Source organism: Pithys albifrons, chromosome 9 (assembly GCF_047495875.1).
Source record: "Pithys albifrons albifrons isolate INPA30051 chromosome 9, PitAlb_v1, whole genome shotgun sequence".
NCBI classification, from domain to species: domain Eukaryota; kingdom Metazoa; phylum Chordata; class Aves; order Passeriformes; family Thamnophilidae; genus Pithys; species Pithys albifrons.
In genome coordinates this window covers 29,271,629-29,294,447 of record NC_092466.1, presented here as the reverse complement: position 1 = coordinate 29,294,447, position 22,819 = coordinate 29,271,629, and the positions used below count along the sequence as shown (strand labels likewise).

The following is a 22,819-nucleotide window of genomic DNA, read 5'->3' as shown; positions in this document are numbered from 1 at the left end:
AGTGCATGAGTGCTGAAGGCTTTTATTGTGATGCTACAGATTCAGGCCTCATGAAGTGAATTTTAACATCTGAACAATAATGGCAGCAATAAAAAAATTCACACACTCCCTCTCTATAAATGTTTAGGGAAATATGCACTGTATTATCTTTATGTGAATATAAACACTGACTCTCTGGGCATCTTGCTGATGTTTTGTAGTGGGTCATTACTGCAGCTGACAAACCAGGAGGTACTTAAATATAACAAGGACTAGAAAGAATTTATAAAGACTTTACAGATGGGATTTCACTTGCTTTCCCTAACCTCTATTTAATTACAGAGCCACACAATTCAATTTATAGTTACTATTAAAAGTTGCCTCCCCAAAATTATTAACTTGATGCAAAGAAAAGAATGAGAAATTAACAAAGGAATTCATTATTAAATTAAAGGCTATGGACTTAAAATATAAAAATAAGACAGTGAACACCATTCTTTATAACTTAGATATTTTGCTATCTTTTAATGAATCATTATTAAAACCACAAATATAAAATACTGCCATTTATTAGTGATTTATAAATTATTATATATGATATGATATTTCATTGCTTTTTAAATATGAATCTGAATGGATTCCCAAAAGGCATCATGGTACTGAGGTAAAATGAATAATCATAACAGCAGGACAGGACACAATTCGCTGCAGAGAGGTAACCACATTTTGAATCTATGCTGTTCTGGATCTTAGCCAATACACCAACACAGTTCTACACTAGAGAAAACCTGTATATCATGTAAATTTGAATGGGCTAAGCTTGCAACCAGCCTCAATGCTCTTTCCTGTCCTGGCATCCACATGAAGGCTTTCATAGCAGTGAAGGGTGAGCTCCTGGCAGAGATGCCTGTATCTGAGATTTCTTTTGATACTCTCTGCTTCCTAATTTGCTAATGAAATAGCATCAGCATGAAGGTAAAAATAAAGTCTCCCAGCTGCTACGAGGTATATTGGAAGTTTTATCTTGACCTCTGGTATTGAACCTCTGCCAATTCAACTAAGACAGACAAGCAATGACACTACAGAGTTTGCATCTTGTGTCATTCAAAAAGCAAAAATGCTGTGTGTATGCTCAGTTTGGTGTGTCAAAACATATGAAACAGAAAATGGTGATGAATGAATGTAGCCAGCTGTGTTTTCTCTTTTGACTTTCTTACCTCATTTACATAGACCCAGTGACTATCCTTTGATGCAAGGTTGGTTTCCACAGCCTACAAAAATAAAAAGAAACATAATAATAAAAATAAATAAAACATGTGAAATATATTGCATATGAACTCATATAAAAATGTACTATAAAGCTCATTTTGATTGTTTTCATTGTTATTGGCATTGCTTCAGTATAGTTCTTTTCATCTCTTCCCCGCTGCTTCATGGGACAGGATCTTATTGGTGGTAGTCACCTTTCCCTGACCTCAGTTCCTAAAACAAAGTACCCTGACCATGTATATATGTGCCAAAAAAACATATTGGAGCAGGGTACATCAGCAAAAGAGCTCTTGTGATGAACAACTGCACACCAAATATGCAGTTCATAAGATTTCACTTCTGTGTGATGTATCTAATGCATCCTACTAGGCTGGATTTTCTTTCAATATGCTTCCCAAATACACTGTCTACCTCATTACAAGTCTAATAGTTTAACTGTTAGTCAACCTACTTAATGAAAACACCACTCTGAGACACTCAAGTGAAGTTCATACGAGTCATCCTCTTTTCGTATTTACAGAAGACTCAAAATGAAGTTATGATTTGCATAGTCACTTTTTCTGGCTTCCTGGTATGGACTTGGATAATCACTATACATAAAGAAACAGCCCATCTCAGCAGTTAGCATACTTATCCATATACATGTAACCCTCCTGGTTCACTAGGAAGCTAAAACTGGGAAAAAATGCTAGGACAAACAGTAATGCAAGTACCAGGACCTCAGTGGAAGCATTTGGCAATATACATGCAAGTTTCTAACTGTTCTTTTGTTTGACATAGATAAACTCATTTCAAGATACTTAATAGTCTCATAAAGCTATAGCAAGCATCAAGGGGTGTACACTGCACTGCTGGTGATATTGCTAATGTCCTGCTTAATACATGGTTAAACAACTACTATTGGGTATTCACCTCACCTAATAAAACAGGACAGTCCCAGTGCACAAATGTATTTCAGCAGGCAGTTCATTACACAAAGTTTTGAATGATCCTGCCTTCAATCACTTCTTTCTTCTGTGCCAGTATGACCCCATTTATTGAACAGATATTGCCCTGTTATAAATGGCCCTATGAATCACTGAAATAAACACTGTTAAAAACTAAATACAGATCAACAAAATACTTCCAGCCAAAGTTTTTTAACCTGGCTAATTTCCACACTTGATTTAAAAACACTTGCACTGGTACAGAGGCTCTGCAGACTGTGGCACTGGGCTGAGCAGGAACATCATCAACCACCTTCCTCTTCAGAACAGATTTGCATAATAAGCCTCTCAGATATTTAGTGATAGATGGGATGAATCACCTTCTCTTACGACACTGACTACAGATGACTGGTTTAGAATGAACGCCCACAACTTCTAAGGCTGCAGTGAAATGACAGGAGATCCATCCATAATCCAGGCTAAGGGAATACTGTTACCCGATCCCAGAAAAAACACAAAGCAAAACTTCACTAAGTAGCCAACACCAGCACTTCTAACATTAATCTTAGCTTATACTGTGTTTTCGTTTTCCTAAAAAGGTATAAATTACTTTTTCCAATTAGTGTGTTTTGAAATTTTACTCATTTGTGTAGCCCACACAAACATAAGGAAACTTGTGGGCAACACACATACCTCCATCTATTCACAAGGTGAAGTACTCCTCTAAAGAGATAAAAATACCAAAAGAGAAACTGCAAACTTGTCAAAAGAAAAAAATCAACACGGACAGGGAACAGTAATTATCTTCATCACCATAAACAGCATTATGGGAAAATAATGAAAGCAGGTGTCAAAGCAGAGGAGAACCACTAGAGACAACACTTCTGACAAAATAATACTCTCTTAACCACACAGCGAAAAAATTTCCCCCTTGGCAATTGTCTCCTTTGCATTTATTTTAAGCTGGCAGGAAAATTAAACTGACCACATAACTGAGGAACACCAGATCTTTGGAAAACTAGCAGTGATGAACAGGAGGGCAAAAACTTGTACATTTTCTTCCTATTCACCCCCAAACATGTTCCGCCAAAGCCAAAATAGCCAAGTGCTGTAACATATAGAGAAAAAAAGTAAAGTACTGCCAGCATTAGCAAAGCAGAATTAAATAATGCTCAGGTGCAGAGTTATTGCACTGGCTACATTTTGTGATTTATCTGCAACAGTGAGCAATTTGTATGAATAAATGCTAAGTCTGGGGAGCTGAAAGAGCCAGGGAATTTGAAATGAAGTATCATAACTCATTCTTCTGGGTTCACATATCTGGGCCAAATTTTTTCAAATGAGGTGCCTAAATTTAGGCCGCTAAGAGTTTCTCTTTAGTCATCAGAGTGCTAGACCATTCAGTGCTCCTCCTACAGAGTCAGTGGCTCTGCATTCTAATAGATTGAAATGTATTTAGAAACATCTCTGTAGATAGCTACATTTAAATAGCTCTAAATGTCTTCTGTGCAGAACCACAACACATTGCATGAACCATTACTCGAAACCTAAACGTGCTGAGAGGGAGCAGAAACATCATGCATACTGTGCTTCAGATTTTGTACCATATTTACAGACTGGCTGTCTTAGAAAAGCCTAAAATAATCTACTGCAAAACCAGAGGTTTCAACTTTCTGATAGCACCGGTGTATTGCCGGAGGCTCATGAAAGAGCAAGGCCCTGGAGACCTCTGATATCATAGGAAAAATCATTGACAATTCTCAAAATAAGAAAGAATTTACATTTTAGTAAGTTATGGAGTTTATTTTACTTTAAAAAGGAAAAATGTATCAGATTATTGTCACTCATTTTTAATTATTCAAGCTGTTCAAAACCTTGCCATTCGTTTATGTTTGTGTTCTTCCATTCAAAAAGAAAAGAATTGCTCAGGAAGCACCATTGAAGGATCTATTTCATAGTACTCTATAGAAAGAAAGTACACTAGGAATTTGTGAGATTTCTGTGGCTGAGGAAAAGTGCTGCCATCTATTGGGGCAGGATTCACATGTTAAAATAGGTAATGGGGGTTTTCATGAAAAAATTATTAATAGAGGTGTAAAATGTCCTAGCTCTTTCTATACTTTATATGAACATAGGGTCTAGTTGGCACTTGGGAGTAATGACTCACAACAGAAAATCAAATAGATCAAATAGAATATCAAATAGAAAATCTGCTTTTGAGATTAACAGCACACTGGAAATTAAAGACCATCCATCTTTCCTTAGAATAGCAAATAGCTTCTACAAATTTTGAAAAGGTTTATTTGAAATTGTATTCCCTTCTTCCTCCCCAACTATGTTTCAAGAGGCAAATGCAAAATGAAGAACCCAAGCAAGACAACTGTAGTACACTCAGTTGACCTCTATTAGTGACAATATAAACATGAAATTTGCAAAATTGGGCCTGAATTGGAAAATAGGAAGAGGAACAGTGAATGCAGAAAACTTTACAATTTCTCAGTAGAAATCATTTCAATAGAAATGAAATAAGAAGACACTGAAAATCAAAATACAGGCATTAAGACTTCAGATCTCATAGCAACAAAGAAAAAAAATGCTTCATGAAAAATCAGATAGTTTCATGTATATAGCTTTGTTTTTTAAATATATAACTTAAAATAATTTACTGCCAATAACCCATGACAACATTATTCTATTGGAACACAGAGGAGAACAAATATTTCCATTGCCTTTATGAATAAGTAACTTGGTTCATTATTTTATGTAATGGCAGTTGCAGGATTAAAAGGAGAAGTTAGGAAAGTAAGCAATAAATACTGCTATGTTCAGAAATAATTCTGCAGGGAAAAAAGAAAAAGAAAAGGAACAGAAAAAAATCCTTTCCTGACCTTCTCAAAAAATCTGAAACTGAAAACCTCTTCGAGGACATAATGACTGGCTAGTAATAGGGAAGGCTCTTTCCCACAATGCCTGGCTCCTTTGCCAGGGTCAAGACCTTGCTGTTAACAGCAAAAACAGGCTGCCGAAAAGCAATGCAGGGATGAGTGCCTGGATACAACTGAGAGAGATGCTGGTGGATGTTCAAACAAACATAGGCAGACTGCTGGAGTGATAGCAGGATGTGCTGGAGAGTTTAGAATTACATCCATTAGTTGCAAACCTGTTGTCTCCTTACTATGTACCCAGGGGAACAGGCAGTAGGAATGTCTGGAAGGCCCATAACCAGCCCTGGGATCCTAGAAGGAAATGTCTTGCAGGTGGCAAACGCAAGGCTCCTGTTGTATCTCAATTTTTGGAAACAAGGGTTGCCACCCTGAAATCCATTATATAAAAGAACCACCAGCTCTTTTCCTAGGAGAGTATCAAAGTAGTAAAGATTTCTGCATACACATCCTTTACATGAATGATAAACAAAAGGAGCATCATAGCTTTCCAAAGTGAAAAATAAAAATGAAACAGTAAACTGGGGAGTTCACAGTTAGAAAATGGAAACTAGCCAGTCAGCTCACCACTCTCACCTCTCCCCATGGGATGAGAGAAAAATCAGAAAAAAGAGGTAAAACATCTAGGTTGAGATAAGAAGAGTTTAAAAATGGAAATAAAATATAATAATTTAAAAATAACTGTCATTAAAAAGGAGACAACAAAAAGAGAAAAGTAAAACCTCAGAAAGTCAAGTGGTTCCCAATACAGCTTCTCACCACTCTGTCCATTGCCCAGCCCAGGCCCAGGCAGTGATTGGTGTCTCCCAACCAACTCCCCCCAGTTTATATACTGGGCATGATGCTCTGTGGTATGAACTATGCCTTTGGCTAGTTTGGGTCAGCTGTCTTGCCATGCTCCCTCCTGGCTCCTTGTGCACCTCTGGCAAAGCATGGGAGACTGAAAAGTCCTTGAGTAAGCACGACTTAGCAACAACTACATCACTGTGTTATCAACATTATTCTCATACAGAATGCAAAACACGGTACAGCTACCAGGAAGAAAAATTAACTCTATCCCAGCTGCAACCAGGACAGCAGGAGATGACTAATTACAGCTGTCACCAGAGAGCAGATACACCTGCAATGCGGTGAGTGTTCCATGGCACTGGCAGACACACCAGATGATCTCCAGAGCACGGTTTCAGGAAGTAGGCCCTGTTACTAAGCTCCTCCTACACAGCTGTATGCCTCTTGCAACCTCACTGCAGATCCCTGCCAACCAGACAGACAGACCATGACCAGCCCCAGGATGTTCATGTTAAGGAAACTTCCCTGACCATGCAGGACCCACTTTTGGACTCACACTTGCACCTCCTGAGCGACCACCTGAATCACTGAGGGCCCTGTGCAGCTACACCCTCCACACCCACACACTGAGGTTTCCTTGCCAGCTCAAGCCCAGGTTTCCCATAGCAGAGTGTCAGATGTTCTGAGTCTTAAAGGAGTTTAATTTTAGTGCAGTAAATAAGAGCTAAGCTGGTGCCTTTGAGGAGGGACCTCAAACATAGGAACAGTGTAAGCGCAGGACAGTCTGGGGGTCATCAGCTCGGACCCCATCCCTCCATGTCTCTCATGTGGCTGTGCCACACATCGCTGGGACCTTTGTCATGCAAAGGGTTGGCAGTTCGTGTCCTCTTGTCCCGCTCAGAACTCAGTGTGGAGCTCTCACTGCAGCTGCACACCGAGCTCCCTGCACTGAGTGTGTTCCTCAACACTTACAGCAGAAAACCAGGCACAGAACATTCTGGCCAGTGAGAGTCTGAAGAAACAGCCTACAAAAGACCCAAGTTCTTTTTAGAGACCAGGACAGTGGGGGATCAAGTTAGAAAATACCCAGGGTCAGCTTTAGTACTACAAAATCAGCAAAAAAAAAAACAAAACTAAGTCTTCATAACATCATCGTAGGCAAATAACACAACTCTGGTTCTGCTGAGGGAATTGTCACCTTGCGCAACCAGTATGACAATGACAGATAAACCCATTTTATTCCTTTCTTTCCTTTTTTTTTTTTTAACTTTTTTTTCCTATTATTCGTAATGAAGGTGTAAGTAAAGGAGGGCTTGGAGAAGTAATCCTGTCTAAATCCCAGCTCTTTGCAAATCTTTAATAAGGGATCAGTCTCAGCCCTTACAATTCATTACCTGCTCACTTTACATTTGCCACTGAACAGGTTTTAAAATACAATTCTTTCCAACCCTTATCCCCAATAAGGTTGCAGCTAATCACCTGCTTACAAAAGCAGCTTGTTTTTTTTCCTTTCTTTTTTCCCTTCATATCTCTGCAGAAATTACTTACTTACTGTCTTTTCTTCCCTTATCTCCAAAAACATGAGAAAAAAATCTTTGGAACAATTTTGAAACCTACTATAGAAACACTGCAGTAGGCAATACAAAAAAATCACTATCTTCTTTATAACATTTTGTAACCCTGAGTCAAACCTAGGTCCAGCTGCTGTTTCAGTGCAGGAGATGGACTTGTATTTTTAAAACTGGCTTTGCTCTCGACTTAAATATCCAGGAAAGCATCCTAGGAATCAGGGAACTAATTTTGATCCCAAAGAAGAGCTACGGACCAAGTGTCCAATACAATATATCTGACAGTAATTAATTGGATAATACTGAAGTGCACCTGTTTATCTGAGAAGCTTTGTCTATGTCTTGGGTACAAATAAGTTAAGATAGCAGATATGAAAAAGTCAATTTTGGTAGAACAGATGGGTTCACTCTATATCCCCTAGATATCCAATTTATTTTTAGAAATTTCTTCAATTAAAATAGTGCAATCCTTGCCCAGGTGTGACTTGCATAGGTAATAGCACTTCACAGAAAAACAGTTTTTCTGTAGCAGTAACTGCAATTCTTATACTTCCCCAGAACTCTCTTTGCTCTGCATTTTAAATAAATACTTCTTGGCTCAGTATCTCCAGAGGAGCTTCATTAGAGTAAAAATAAAGTAAGCATTACTAGCCACAATAAATAAATAACTTAAATAAATACTATAATTCTTATAGCATTCTAAAGAACACTCAAAACAGATACTGTTGCTAAAGCTTAATTGGTTATGGTACCATTAAAACAGAGATTAAACAAAATTTTTCAGTACAACGTCCCAACTCTACATGAAAAGTCATAAAACTATGGTATTTTGGACTAATAATCTTGAGGAGAAAAAAATTCAGGTGCAGTAAACTGGATCAGGTCTGTGAGTTTCCTTTTCTTATTTAATATAGGTTAATTAAAATTCCTAAATGTCATTTCAAATGTCATTCCCTTATCTAAATGGAAAAAAAAAGGAATATAAAGAGTTTCCATGACACATTTTAAGATCAGAAAATCCACTGAAACTGTCTTTTTCTTACTGATCATAATTTTCCATGCAGAATTTGAACTTTTAATGTAAAAAGTATTGCCAGAAAATCTCTACTCTTCCTCTTCTGAACATATTCATAGAAATATGCATGTATATGTTTTTTAAAAAGCACTTTGCAGGTTCACCAAGTCCCTCTCTTTCACTGACCACTACACCTTACGTCAGTAATACACTTAATTTCCCTACTCTTACAATAGAAGCTGCCAATTCCAAAACTTGGTACTCTTTAGCTCTGTACAAATACTTAATGAACCACAAGCATAATGCGCTTTTAACACCTACATTTTTTTGATAATTTGCTACACATACTACTTCATTCCTGCTCTACACTCTGGAAACATAGTACTAAAAGCCCTCACTCAGTGGGGATGTTGTTTCAAGTTTTGCACTGTTACATTAAAACATGAAGCTGATATTTCCTTCTTACTCTTCTGCAGAACTACATTGCTGAGAAAAGTTCTTCTCTCCATGGTACTGACAAAGCACAAGTAATAACTGAAAGGGTGTCATGAGACTGGATGGTATTCTAACTATTTGAGACTTCTCCATTAATATAAGCCTATAAACCTGACATACTCAGCTTGAATGTCCCACAAAAGATAGGCCAGATTGGGCATATAGATCTCTATACTCTCCTCTTCAGGTGTCTGGTCATTAGTCTGAGAGAGCTATCCAGGGTTCTTGTTCCCTGTCAACTCTGTAATATTTCATTACGGTCTCTGACTAAATGATATGAGATAGTCCTTTCCTGACCTCTGTTTCAGTTCCTCCACAAGCTGAATAACTCAATCTAATGTGGGGAGGGGTGGGGAAGGGAAAAAAAAAACCAGGAGGGGTGGGGGAGAGGTGGGGGAAAAAAGAAAAAAAAGGGTGCAAGGGGAGGAAAATGCATTCCCAAATATCATCAATAATTGAGTTCCATTTTTGGTTGCTAACAAGACAGTTCACGTAAATAGTAGTAAATATGACCCGAATCTTCAGCAGCTTTTAGCACAGAACCCTACAGTTGATGAATGTTAATTATCTGTCCCTGACTTTTTGCACAATGTGATTTGATAAGAACTCAAACAAAAATTACTAATAATCCCTTTTGAAGCTTACACTGTACTAGTTCCCTGTTCCTCAGGTCATAATCAGAAAAAAACTACACTAAAGAAAACCTGCATAAATGATTATTGTTAATCAAGAGAAATACTGGAGATGAAGAAAAGTACAAGGAAGACTGGGAGAAGAGGAACTATACACTGCAACTTCTCTTGGCTACACAGCTGTAATGTTCTTGAGTAACTACTCCAATGTATGTGGCATTGCCTATTGTTCTAGACTTAATCATTTCAATGTAATGCATTGGGATTTCAGTTTAATCTGATTCCCATTTTACAAGTAATGCTTATTACAGTCAATCTCTGTTGCCATTCCATTTAGTGCATATTCCACTGAATGAGGCATAAAAATGCCGTATATGGAACTCTTCCAAAACCTTTCGGAAAGAATTTGCTTTTCAAAGCTCAAATGTCACACACTGTTTATAAACATGGTAACTGCTGACCATTTAACTACATGGCACAGTGGTGACACTGGATAATTGCACAGCTGTCAGAAAGCAGCATTCCTGTAAAGACATAAATCTAATGTTAACTGAAGAACAAAACCTCTCAGAAGTGTGGTACTTAAAATTTTACCACAGCCACATACTGAGTTGAATTTGAAGATCCAATGAAATCTTTGAAAGGAACAACTAAATTTTGCTCTCTCCAACACTGAATTTGTGAAAATAACAGGTTTCTACATCTATGTTCTATTAAAAAGCCTCAGCTTTTTAGACACAGTTTTGTAATGCTTTGTTAAGAAATGTACACGTGAAAGAGCCAAACTCCAGAGAATAAATTAAAATTCATCAGAACTGGCCAGCATTTGAGGGCTTGAGTTTTTTTGGTTAGTTGGCTTTGGTTCTCCTCCTGTCTCTTATTAAGAGAATTGCCACTGAAACAATTTAGCAGTTTAAGTGTTCTGTTTGTAATGCCTACAGGAGGTTGACAGGACACTGGTCTGAACGTTGCACATGCTTTTCCAGGCATAAACCCTGGGTAGATAAACTTATTTTCAGGATGGACCATTGCTTTCTATTCTCATCATAAGCAGCCTTTCCACAGTCAGGATATAACATGTTCCAGTTTATTCCACCAGTCTCACACACTGGACAATCTCAGCTCTACTCAGAGCAATAGCTTAAGCTCCAACTTTGGCTTGCAATGCAAGTTCAAGATACCTTTATGGAGTTTGCACAGAGTTTTCCAAAGTCTGATTATTTTGTAGATATATACACAGTAGATGGTAACTATATCATAAAAGAAAGATACAAACTTATCTTTCCATCATGAACACAACTTACACATTCCTAATTTCCAGTATCAAAAGACATATGCTTTGCCTTGACAGCATGATCGCTGAAGCTCCCAGAATCATCTGTCACAAACTGAACTAAAGAACCAGCAGCAGGGTGAGGAGACCACACTGCTTTTGAGGAACTCACGGTGTTAATACTGATTCATTGCCTCTAGCACAAAGTTGCCAATCTCACTTCAAGACTGCTATTTTACGTAATTTAGAATTTTTTAAACTCTGTGAACCTGGAAAGGTGTATCAACATCAAAGGTCACCCTATCCAATATCCCTCTTTTCATCCATTCACATACATGCTATCTCTTCTCTTAAAGTTTTTAAAGATTATGTCTAGTTTTAAAGGAAAGATGACACTAGTCAGCCTGAAACGTAACACCTTTCAAATCAGTCCCTTTCTTCCTACTGAACTCTTTTATTTTAAATTGCAAAATGAAGACATTAATAAAGCAAAATCCTTGCAGGTCTGAGGACCTTCTTGTCAGTCACAGGGCACTTTACATGCACAAATAGTGTCACAGGCTGTATGAGGGCTAAGGAACACCTTAAAGATCACCTTGACCATCTTAAACCACAAGTCTGACCAGTTTTGCCAAGAGAAAAGAGTATTTGCTGTTCTTTACAGTGCATACTTGGCAGTTGTGTATTTGCCACTCTTTCTGGCTGCTCTAGGAGGAAGGAAATCCATGGAGAGCAGCAGGGGTGGTAATGGAAGAGCTACCCCTTCCTCAGTATGTCTACAGTTTTAACAACTTTGTGCAAAGTCTTGCAGCTAATGAGGGCTGTGCAGAGGCAACAGCACCCAGCACAGTGCATGTGCACAGCTCATGCCAAGGGGGAGCAGGCACAAACAAATTTACTTCTTGTTCACGGATTTTTCTTTCAAGCAGATGTTGGAATATTCACCATTTGGGTTCAATCTCATGATGGTTTGCACCTCTGCTTTCTCAAAGCTTGCAGATCTGCACTGGAACCCCCACGGTGATCTCAATACTGTCAGTCTGTATCAGCTTTACCTTTGGCAGCAAGAATGATATTAAAAATATTAAAAATATCATAGTAATGGGGAAGAAGAAGATTTGATGGGAAAATATACCTATTTTTTTCCCAAAGGCTTGCACTCAGTTATTCAGAAGAGTATGGCAAGTTACTAATTAAAAAACAAAACAAAAAAAAAAACAACAAACCACAAACATATTTGATCCTTTAAAACATTTTTTACTTCTTCTAACCAACACAAGCTCACACAGTGTTTGTAGATTTAGACAAACAGATTTTTGAGAATGAACCTTTCTACACTGTCTGGAGGAACAGCTTATCTTGTGCCTGCATTCATTACGGACTACGTCTGGATTCTGTTCTTGAAACTAAGTAATTTTTAGTGTTTGAAATTCTGTGATTTTTTTCCCCCATTGTTTCTGAGGTAGGATTTAGAGAAAACACAGATCTGTGTTAGAATTTTCATGCACTTGAATTTCCCTACAAATCTAGAGTAAAAAAAACTGGGAAACTAAACAGGCTTTCAATTTTAAACTCTGAGCTCATTTGGCTGGTGATGTACTACCCTTGGCACTGATTTATGTCATTCCATCCATGTAGGTATGAAAGGATTAGCAAGGAAATTTCTATCATGTCTAATCAAATTAGCTTACACCTCACTGACAAAAAATAAAACACACTATACGGTGTATCATTTATACAGGATAATCATATGGAGGACCATGAATCCACATTTTAAAAGTCTAATGATCTGCTTAGAGGAGAAAAACATCCCCCAAATATTATGGAATGAAGACTGCTTTAATGTAAAAGTTAAGTTTGTGACAAACTCTCACTATAAACAAAAATTGTTTTAATGTTTATCCCATTATAATGGATTCAAATTTCAAGCTAATACATAAAAGCATCCATCAAGTGTTAATTTCTTTTCCTGAAGATAAAGTGACAGCAACCTGTTGTGTAACAATACAACAAACAGTGCATAACATGGAATTTGGCATGAAATCCATCTTCCTTGAGGGAAAATCTATGGGAGATGGAAACAACAAGCAAATCTATTAATTGATGGTAGCTTTATTCATAAACTCTGTGGTGTGGTGAAGTTTCCCAGTTTGCAGAATCTGCTTAGGCACACTGAGCTTTCGAGTGAGACAAAGGTTGTGCATTTGAGCACATAATACAGGTATATTTGGCTATGACTGAGCAGCAGTTAAATGCAAAACTAAAGAAAAAAAAAAGGTTTACCTAAGAAAAAAATGTAAGAATACAGTGTCTTGGGAAGCCAATAAGCAGAGGGTATCAAAATGGAAGTTTGAGAAGTGTAATGTTTGTGAAAATGTAATGATAAAGAAAGGAGGAAAAAACCAGGACATTGGAATAGACTGTATTTTTAAATCAGTGTTATATCTGTTTTTACAGAAAACTAAAAAAAACTGACAAGAAATGTTACTAGCTGAATTAAACCAAATCCCCATATCAATACTTGATGGAAATTTAATGCTATCACCTGATAGAAAGCATGGAGGAAAAGAACTAAGGACTAGAGTTACATCTGGAGACATGGGAGAAAATCAGATTTTTAGAGAACACACGGGGGAAAATAATAAAAATATTAATTTGACATAACGTGAGTTGTAAATATTTGCAAAGTCCTGAAGCATGTAGGAATAGAGCCAAGAGGGATCAAATATTACAAGAGAAAGGGTTAACAGGGCAGGACAGCTGCAATGAGAAACAGAGATGCTGCACAGAGCAAAGAGACAGGCAAATAAAGAGACCAGAACTCAGTAAGGACAAAGGAAGGTAAAATCCAAGGGCTAAGACCTATGGGTGATGAGGACACCACAAAGAAGATTAAAAAACATAAATGTAGGAGATGGAAAAGGGGACAGGGGAGGTAGGATATAACTACAAACCACATGAAGAAAAATAAAATTGAGAAGATTGGAGATTCACACAATCCCAGGAACTGTTCAATTGAATGAGGGACAAACTGACTGGTCTGTCATCAGAGAGCACAGAAGGAAGAGGTCAGCAAGCTAGGACAAGAAATATGGCCTTGAGGCAGAAAGGAAATAATAAAGAATGAAATAAAAACCTCTCTTTCCTCACTTAGGTGAGGTGTCATTGTAAAGTAACTTCTGGATAAAGTAATATTTATATATAGGTGAGACAGATGTACAGTGCAAATTAAAGTAGGATGTAGCTAATGAAGAGGAACAGACGGATAAAAAACTTGGGGTAAAAAGAAATGGTCAGTAATTGTAACCACTAAAAAGTATTTTCATTAAAATGAACATTTCTTTGGTGATTATTTCAGATAAGACTTTCATTGCTGGCCTTGAGAGAGTCTGGAACGACTAAAAGAAAATTAAATATTAAAGAGCACACAGGGCTCACAGTCTCTAAAGCTACTTTTAATTTGTGAGACTATAAAAATTTTTTAATGAGGATATACTAACAGCTATGTCCAGAGAGTGCAAGATGTAAAAGCAGCAATAAGAAGAATACAAATATGATGACATTACAGTCAGAAAGGGGATGATACTTACATAGTAGCATAACAGACAACAAAGAATTAAACAGGGACATCATGGTAAAACAGACTGAATCTCCATAATGTGAGGGAAGTACAACAAAGGAAAGAAATACTTCTTGGGATAGCAGCCCTACAGTCAACACCGAATATAGAATAACCCTTACCTATTAAAAAGTTCTGCAGGGCTGGTGTGCATTTAATAAATTTTAAAATCTCAAAGCCAGAGCAAAAAAAAAAAATAATAAAAATAGATCATATAAGAAAGTGCATCCATCAGTTAAATGAAGCTAAGTAGAGTCAAGGTTCACAGCTTCACAACAGAGGACCTTAAAGAAATTCCAAATTTCCTCTGCCATGCTTAGATGTTGAGCTTTTCAACTATACTGTTTTCTCAGCAGTTACTCCCTTTGGAACCTGAGAGCTTTATTGTTTATTTATTCTTATCAGCAATGAATCTGACAAATACTATTAAAAGAAGTAACTATGATAGAAAGCTAGGAAAGATGACAAATATAGGGGTATTTAGAGAGCATTTAAAAAGAAGATGAATTCTGAAACCAGATAATTATGCTGAAATTCACTACTATGAAATATAAGGTCCTGCATTCAGATAATACACACCCCACCCCCCCCAAAAAAATCTATTATTTTAAACATCATCAATTTCAAAAACACTACAAGTGTTATTACAGGTTCATTGTACATCCATGAACAAGTAGACCCTAATATACATATATATATGCATATATATGTATGCATGTATATTAACACACACATATATATGCATATATATATATACACATATATATGTATATACCTGTCACTTGAAATGTTGTCATTATGTATGAATACCAACAAGAGAGGGAGATTCCTGTAGGCACCAGCAGGTTGACAGTAGAGTTTAAGTTTGAATAGTTCAGTAGCAGAACCATTAGACAATATGCTTGCTGTATTTCAAGTACTATATTGAGTCCCTCAGAAGGGTAAGAAGACATCCCAGCTGCTAAACTCACATGGCCATGCTGGCACAAACACATGTGGGTACTAGTAGGACCACAGATATATTCTGGCCAAGAATAGAAATGTTTCTAAGTATTATGGGGACATTCTGTATTCACCTCACAACAGTAGTGGCAGGCCAAAATATATACAGTTCCATTTGAGGAGCACACATTAAAAAACATTTAAGAAAGTTTTTATACAATAGGTATTTATTCATTATGATGGTCTCTGTTTTCAAAGGACAGCAACGAGCAACCCAGGAATCCAGTTCTTATCTTGTACCCCAACAGGATACAGAAAGCCAGCAGCAACTTTATGAGAAAGGCACAATAATATGCACTTGATATGTTAGAGACCACAGCAGAGCTGAAAGAGTTAATATTGAGACTCCATTTCTATTAGGAACTCAGGCATTCAAGGTTTAATATCTCAGATGTTGCAAATTGCATCTCCTGGAACTTGGCAAGCATCTTGTCAGCTTAAATGCAATTTGTTTTTTCAAACCCAAATTGTTTTTAAAAGATTAAGGTGTTCTAATTTTTTAAAGCATTAAGTACAAAAGCAGTAATCCTTTACCATTGTGATAAGGATTGTCTACCATAATCTTTATTATTTACTAAAGCTTGACTGCCAAAGAAAAGGAACTCATTCTTCAAAGTCTGTTTATTTATGTAGCTGAATTGCTATATTCTGAATTTGGGGATAAAAAAGGAAGACTGATTACTTCAGCTCTGAAGAACTTGCACAAAAATAAATATGATTCAAGACTTAATAAAATAATATGGCATGAATATTAGCTCCATTTAAGTCAAGGAGTACAAGATTTCATCCTCAGGAGTCTTTTGTCTCTAAAATATTGCTTCAAATCCTACTAAACTGATGGATTTAGAAGACTGTTAAGAGCCAGTTTGTCCATATGTTTTAGTAAAGTAACTCAGTTAATAGTTCCTTTAAAAAGACTATCTATTACAAACAAATACACAAAGTCAAGCAAAGAAATCTGAGGCTCTACTTTCTTGTTGAAATTAATTCTGACAGAGCTCTGGGGAGGGGCTGCTACCACTCAAATCAGGCTGCTACCACTTCCACTGGTGAAAATCAAGATGATATAGAGTTTTCAATAGAAGGGAACAGAAAAAAAAATACAGTATGATGAGACCTTTTTTCACCATCAGAAATTGAGGCAGAGAGATCAAGTGCATGACAAGCATCACCCACACCACCTGATAGAACAAGATCAAGTCCTGTTCAAGACCTTCAAAAGTATCCTTGCTTTAAAAATATGGAATTTTTTTTCACCTTCAGTAGAAGGGTTCATCACAGCAAAGGATATGCTGAACCTGCTGCTTTCTGCTCCAGAGAAGGGAAAAGGCAGCACACACTTGGGAGATACACTCCGGGTGTCCCAGAGGCTCGCACCATTCTTACCATTGCCTCTTTTGGTTTCTCCACTTGGAAAGCACTCCTACTATGCCTTAAATATGTGTCTTTTATCGCTTTCACCCTTACAACATTCAAACTGAAAAGAAAACCTTAGCTAAAAAGAGTATGACTGCAAATTTGCACTTACAAATTCTACCCTACTGCATCACGCCTGCAGCTACTCCTAAAAGCCTGTGGTTTGACTGTTTATTAACCGCATGCTGGAAGGTGGCAGAAGGATTTCTCCTTCATGAATCTGAAGCTCACAGCCAAAACTGTCAATCCATAGTCCATATCTACTCCTTTCCTGTGTAGATACATGTGTTTGTTTCTGTGCACATTTGTGAGGATATACTCCCACAAATATATATATATACACATATACACACACATCCTCCCACACAGTTGTCTGGGGACAGGAACAAAGGACAGAAAAAAAGGAAAATGAAGAGAAGAAGCAACATCCAAAGCATAAAGGGTATGCTCCAAGAACAAAAGGTATTTTAAACAAAGATGAGTTCTCACCACACTGAGATGACTCCTGGATTTATCATAATATTCCTGGGAAAATACGAGCACATTTTCTCAAGTTTGATATACAGGAATAAGTAACATAAGTAACTCCACAGTATACATGTGCATTTTGATGGATACATACACATTCATGAATAAAAAATGTTGCAAATCTAGGACTGACACTGGTAGGCAAACCACTCTTGCAACTGTTTAAGGATCTGCATCATATAGAACAGCAGGACTGTATTAGTAGTTTAGCTAACAAGTCAAAAATGTTTGCACATGTTTTGGCCATTGATTTTAAACTTTGGCTACATCTAAGATTTATTGGTCAAAGTATGTATTTACCTGGAAATCCAATGTAAATTATTAGAGCACACAGCTTGTTTCTGCTGTACCTATATGTCATGCATTCACTCCTGTGGCCTTAGGAAAAAGAAATCAGAGGAGGAAGGCCCTTTGAAAACTGTTTAAATACACACATTTTTCTGTCATCATCTGTTGCCTTATGGCCTTTCCCATCCAGAGCAGCACTTCTGGGACGAGTGGCAAGAAGCTATTTCCCTTGCTAGATTTACTACTGCCTTGCCTTTGAGAGCACATTTCACCATTTCAGGTAGCTGTGTCAGATGAGATAGCACATGGCTGAGCTCTGTGCAAATTGCTTCTCACAGCAGCCTCCAACCATGCTCAAACATCACCTTCCTTCACCTCCCATTGTTCCCTGTTTCTTTTCATTAAGTCTATTCAGCAATTCTCTCTAAAACCTGTGTCTTGGCTGTCTCTCTGTCAGCTGACTCCTTCCTGTCCCTCTCAACAAGCACAAGACATTACTCTGCACAGCTGAAACAGAAAAACTATCTGTCAAGCAAGAAGACTGCAGCACACTCCTATACTATTATTTTGCTTTCCCTTTGCTACTCCGTACTCCCTATTCCAGAGAAAGATTTATTTCTCAAATTAATTACAAGTACACAGCCAGTCTTTATTCTGGAACCCTCACCAGCTATTTACTCTGTTCCAAACCCAGAGACAGATGGAACTGTTTGCACGCAGCCATAGATAAACCTACACAAACATAAAAATCTTCCTCTCCCTCTATACCACCTTTATTCCCTTGTCTCCCCAGACAGATTGAAGAGTGTCCTCTAGCTGTGTGAAAACCCTCCACCATTGGTTCTCCTGCTCTTTTTAAAATGAAAGACAACCTGGAATTTTGAGCCATGTGTTTGTTTTTTGGGTATTGGCTAAACAAGGTATATTAGGCTTTGCAGGGTATCCTCAGACAGATTAACTCCCAACATAAAGTTTTATTTATTCAGTTTTGGTTACTCCAACACCTGTTCTTCTCCTATGTGAGCCTTCTTGCTCAGAGACCTCTGTCTCTATGTTTGGAATGGAGCCACTGACCAGATTCACCAGTTCTCACCTTCTCTTGTGTTCAGAGATGTGACTTTACACCATCTGAAACTGCATTGTGAGAAATGAAGAAGCAGAACAAGCCATCATCAGCTTCCAAAAACCAAACGAAATTATTTTATACCCCATCTACCTGTACAGTTAAAAAATGCGGGGGACATTTCTCTTCTTGGCCCCAGTAAACAGGAATAAATAGCCATTGCAATCCTCAATTCTCATTTAGCATAACTACAAATACTTCTTTGTATAAAAGCCATGCACTTATGCACACACACTCTTCCAAATACCCTCTGCCACAGGGCACACCTTTAATCCAAGTCAAGTGCCATTGATTGCTCTGAAAAATTATGCTTGTTCAAAAAAATCAAAACAGTAAGAACAAAAAATAACCAAAACTACTATCTGGCATTCTTACACTGTTCTCATTTGAAAGTCTGCTGCAATAACCTGTGGTGGATTAAGAGCAGCCAAAAAACCTAATCTCAGGATGGATTTGAGACATTTATTTCTGTAATTTCAAAACAACTAGGACATAATAAAGCTTTCCCAGGCTTCAGATGGGCCTGAATCCTTCTTAGAGATAACTGAGCATTATTAATTAACAAAACTTGAACTTTCTCATTCATTCAGTAACTGATTATTAAATGTTTAATATAAAAATTGTTTCTCAAGTCCTAGTTTTGAGCTACATTCCTGTGCAGCTTGGGAAACCACCATATACAACTTAAGCTTTGCTATTCCATCCAGTTGCCAGGGAAGGCTCAAAACTTGTCTCAAATGAATAATTGTGATAATAACAGAAATAAACTGGGATGTCTTGCTTTAATCACTGCTTAAATTACTACAACAGAAAATGAGTAGCCTAGGAAAAAGAAAAAGATGTTACAAACATCTGTTTAATGCAAAAATCAAAGTTCCTTCAATGTTCTAAGTAAGGTGACAGCAAACCAAAAATGGCTTTAAATTTTCAGTACCATACTTTTTTGAATCAATAGGATTTAAAATGTATGACTAATTGGGCTGATACAAATTTCCCTCTTGAATTTACATACATAAATGTTTGTAGAATTACCCTTTATCTAAGTAATTATGCCACCCTTAGTTACATGATACACATCATGGACGGTCTGAATAAGATAAAAACAATGATAAATTACTGATCAATCTTTACAACAAGCTTTTCATACTGAGTAATCTAATAACAAGCATGAGTACAAGGAGAAAATCAGAACAAAGCATCACCACTCCTTCCATCTGAGTGTGTCAAAGGCACACAGAGAATACCATGTGGTATTTTCAGAGCAAAGACAGACCTGCCAGCTTCTCCTCAACCTCCACCTTCCCTTCTGACAGAGCTGACAACATGTGGCCACCAGCAGAGTGCTTCCAGAAGAGCCATCACAGCAATACATCTTCCCTCTCTCTCTCTCAGACAGGACTGCAATGCTGAAATTCTTTGTGCCACATACAGCTCCTGGCTGAGGAGACAGACTTGGGATCAGGAGTCGCGTTTGATGCAGAAAAGCAATAATCAAAATTTTCACCCTTGTTTAAACAGAGAGGGGGCAGTGAAGATGGCTAAGAAGAAAGCAGCAGAAATGCTCCTCAATGTCCTGTATAAGACTTCAGAGGAAATGCTGAAGAAATGTCCGCCATCATTGCAGCAGCTCTGAAGGGCCTGGCTAACTTGTTTGCAGCTCCCTGTAGTTGCTGTACCCTACATGCAGCCTCTCTGCCCATGTAGGTTCCAGTTTTCTCCTCAAAGGGCAATTTTGCAGCCCTTTCTGAAACACCTGCACAGAGGATGTTTTTCAATGCTACATCATTCTTTCTCTTCAGTATAAGGTGAGGTGGAGCCTGGAAAAAATTATTCCCTTCAGCTTTCTTTAGATATTAGTGCTTTAATCAGAAATCTACTGAAATTAGTAGGTCTTTTTTCAGTTTTTAATAAGCATTGGGCTAGACTTAGAAAAAAAGAATGTGAAAAAGTAACAGTTTTCTCTTTTTATTAGACTTTATCATAATCATCCTGGCAGAAGAAATAGTGATTTACATGAGAGGGCAAATTAATATCTAAATAATAAACTCTCCATGCTCTGGAGTCACCCCTTCACAACTGAACCCTCTGTGCATAATGTACAACTGTTGAGTGGATGACTTTGAATAATCACAATGACCTGAAATAATAACAAAGCAACAGAGCAAACTGGATCTTTACCATTGTGTCACTGTCTCCCACAGGGACTACAATCCATTGTTCCACACAGCAAAAAATTGTTCGCATAGATAATAATTTTATCTTGTCTAACTTTAAAGTTCACATTCATAGGCGTTTTTGATTAATCAAATGGCTTTGACAGCCAGCAGCTTTTTTCCAGCATCAGAGAGAAAGCGGTGGGTGCCAATTTACGATTATTCAAACTAGTAATCTCCTGTGTCTCTGACTGCTATTATTCCTTTGCCTGTGACCCAACCACTTAATGAAGTGAAATTAATTTACAGTAATAGGAAATTCTCAGAACTACATGAAAGCACAAGCTTTAATATGGGAAGAACAAATGGCCATTTCATGCAAGGCTGACCACAAGCATTGTAAAGAAATTTGAAAGGACTTTATACCTTTTTAAGTAGGTATGGTATTAGCTGAAACAATATACTGCAGTAAATATGATAAATCAAATGCCTCTTCAAAACAGAAAGCACTAACACAATTTTCTCCTTTTGTCACACAGCAGAATTTTCTCATTTCCATATAAATGTATGACACACATATATTTTGTAAAGGTAAAACCAAGATCTTATAATCCTTCAAATCCCTTCTACCTCTTCTGTCATAATACCAATGACAAACTTCCGACAGCAAACCAGTAACACGGACATTGACATTTATTTTGCTTACTCCTCCTTTACAAATGTATGTATCAGTGTGCATTAGAATTGAAATAAATATGGTTTTATCTTAAATGGCACAATATAGCTCATATTTTTGTCCAAAAATATTGTTTATCTCCAAAATTCTACAAAAGGTTGAAATTGTAACTCCAATCCCTTGCATTCTTGTGTTTCCTTTCACGGCAGAAAAATACTTTTCTCAGTTTGCTTTAACATTCTTTCCTCACCTCTGCCCTAAAAAAAACCCAGGAGCGAGTAGAAGCAGGGAGCAAAGCATGTGCAAGAGCCACAACTGTCAGGACTGTGTTTTTAACTCAAAAAAAAAAAAAAAAGAAAAACCTCTATTGTTTATGTGAACCATTGAGCATTTTCAAAAAGTTTCTAACGAACTCTAATATTTGTTTTGTTCCCCCTCATATACTCCATATTTTCACACTAATTTGTCAAGCCTTTAGATCCCTTGAGGGAAAGAATGGTTTCTAATGCAGCAGTTAACACAGTGATCCTTCACTACATCCGGGGGCTAGAGAAAGGCAAAAGCCACCACGTGAGTATTCATCTACTCTCATTGCACACACATGGTGGTGATATTCAAGCAAAAATTTGAGAAGCCCCTTGGACATTTCTCATCCCTCTCTTCCCCAAACCTGACTAAGACAATCTGAGATTTCTGGTGCATTGCCGTATGTAGCTCCTCCTCCTTCTGTTTGGCTTTTCTCTTCTCCCAGTGTTTGGGATAACAGGATAAATCTTCAGTTTTAACAACTGAAGCAGTCTGGAAATTTGTATTTACATAAGTTAAAAATATCTAACTCCTGCTATTATTTGCCTTATAAATGCTCTCTATATTTGTATCTCAGCATCTGAAGGCCGATCACAAGAATCATGAGACACAGAAGACTGAAAAACTACAGAAGAGCCAAGGTCCTTGCTGAGCAGCAGGCTCACCACAACAAAAAGCAAGACTGAACTGAAGAAAAGAGGATCACAAACCATGAAAATATATGAAACTCAGCTGCTTGTGGACACAGATCCTTCATAGACAGTTGCATACGATTTCTAATGGGTAAAATATAATATATTTAGAAACCCATTTATTATTT

General features: G+C 37.4%; 1 protein-coding gene across 2 annotated transcripts in view; it reads right to left on the bottom strand.

Annotated features, from left to right (window-relative positions):
- GRID1 (glutamate ionotropic receptor delta type subunit 1) overlaps positions 1 to 22,819 on the bottom strand; it is a 492,238-nt gene that overhangs the window by 113,862 nt on the left and 355,557 nt on the right. For both annotated transcript variants that reach the window (XM_071563483.1, XM_071563482.1), the window contains exon 5: positions 1,197 to 1,250. In XM_071563483.1, coding sequence (XP_071419584.1) covers positions 1,197 to 1,250 — 54 coding nt within the window. The remainder of the gene's footprint in view (positions 1 to 1,196; positions 1,251 to 22,819) is intronic.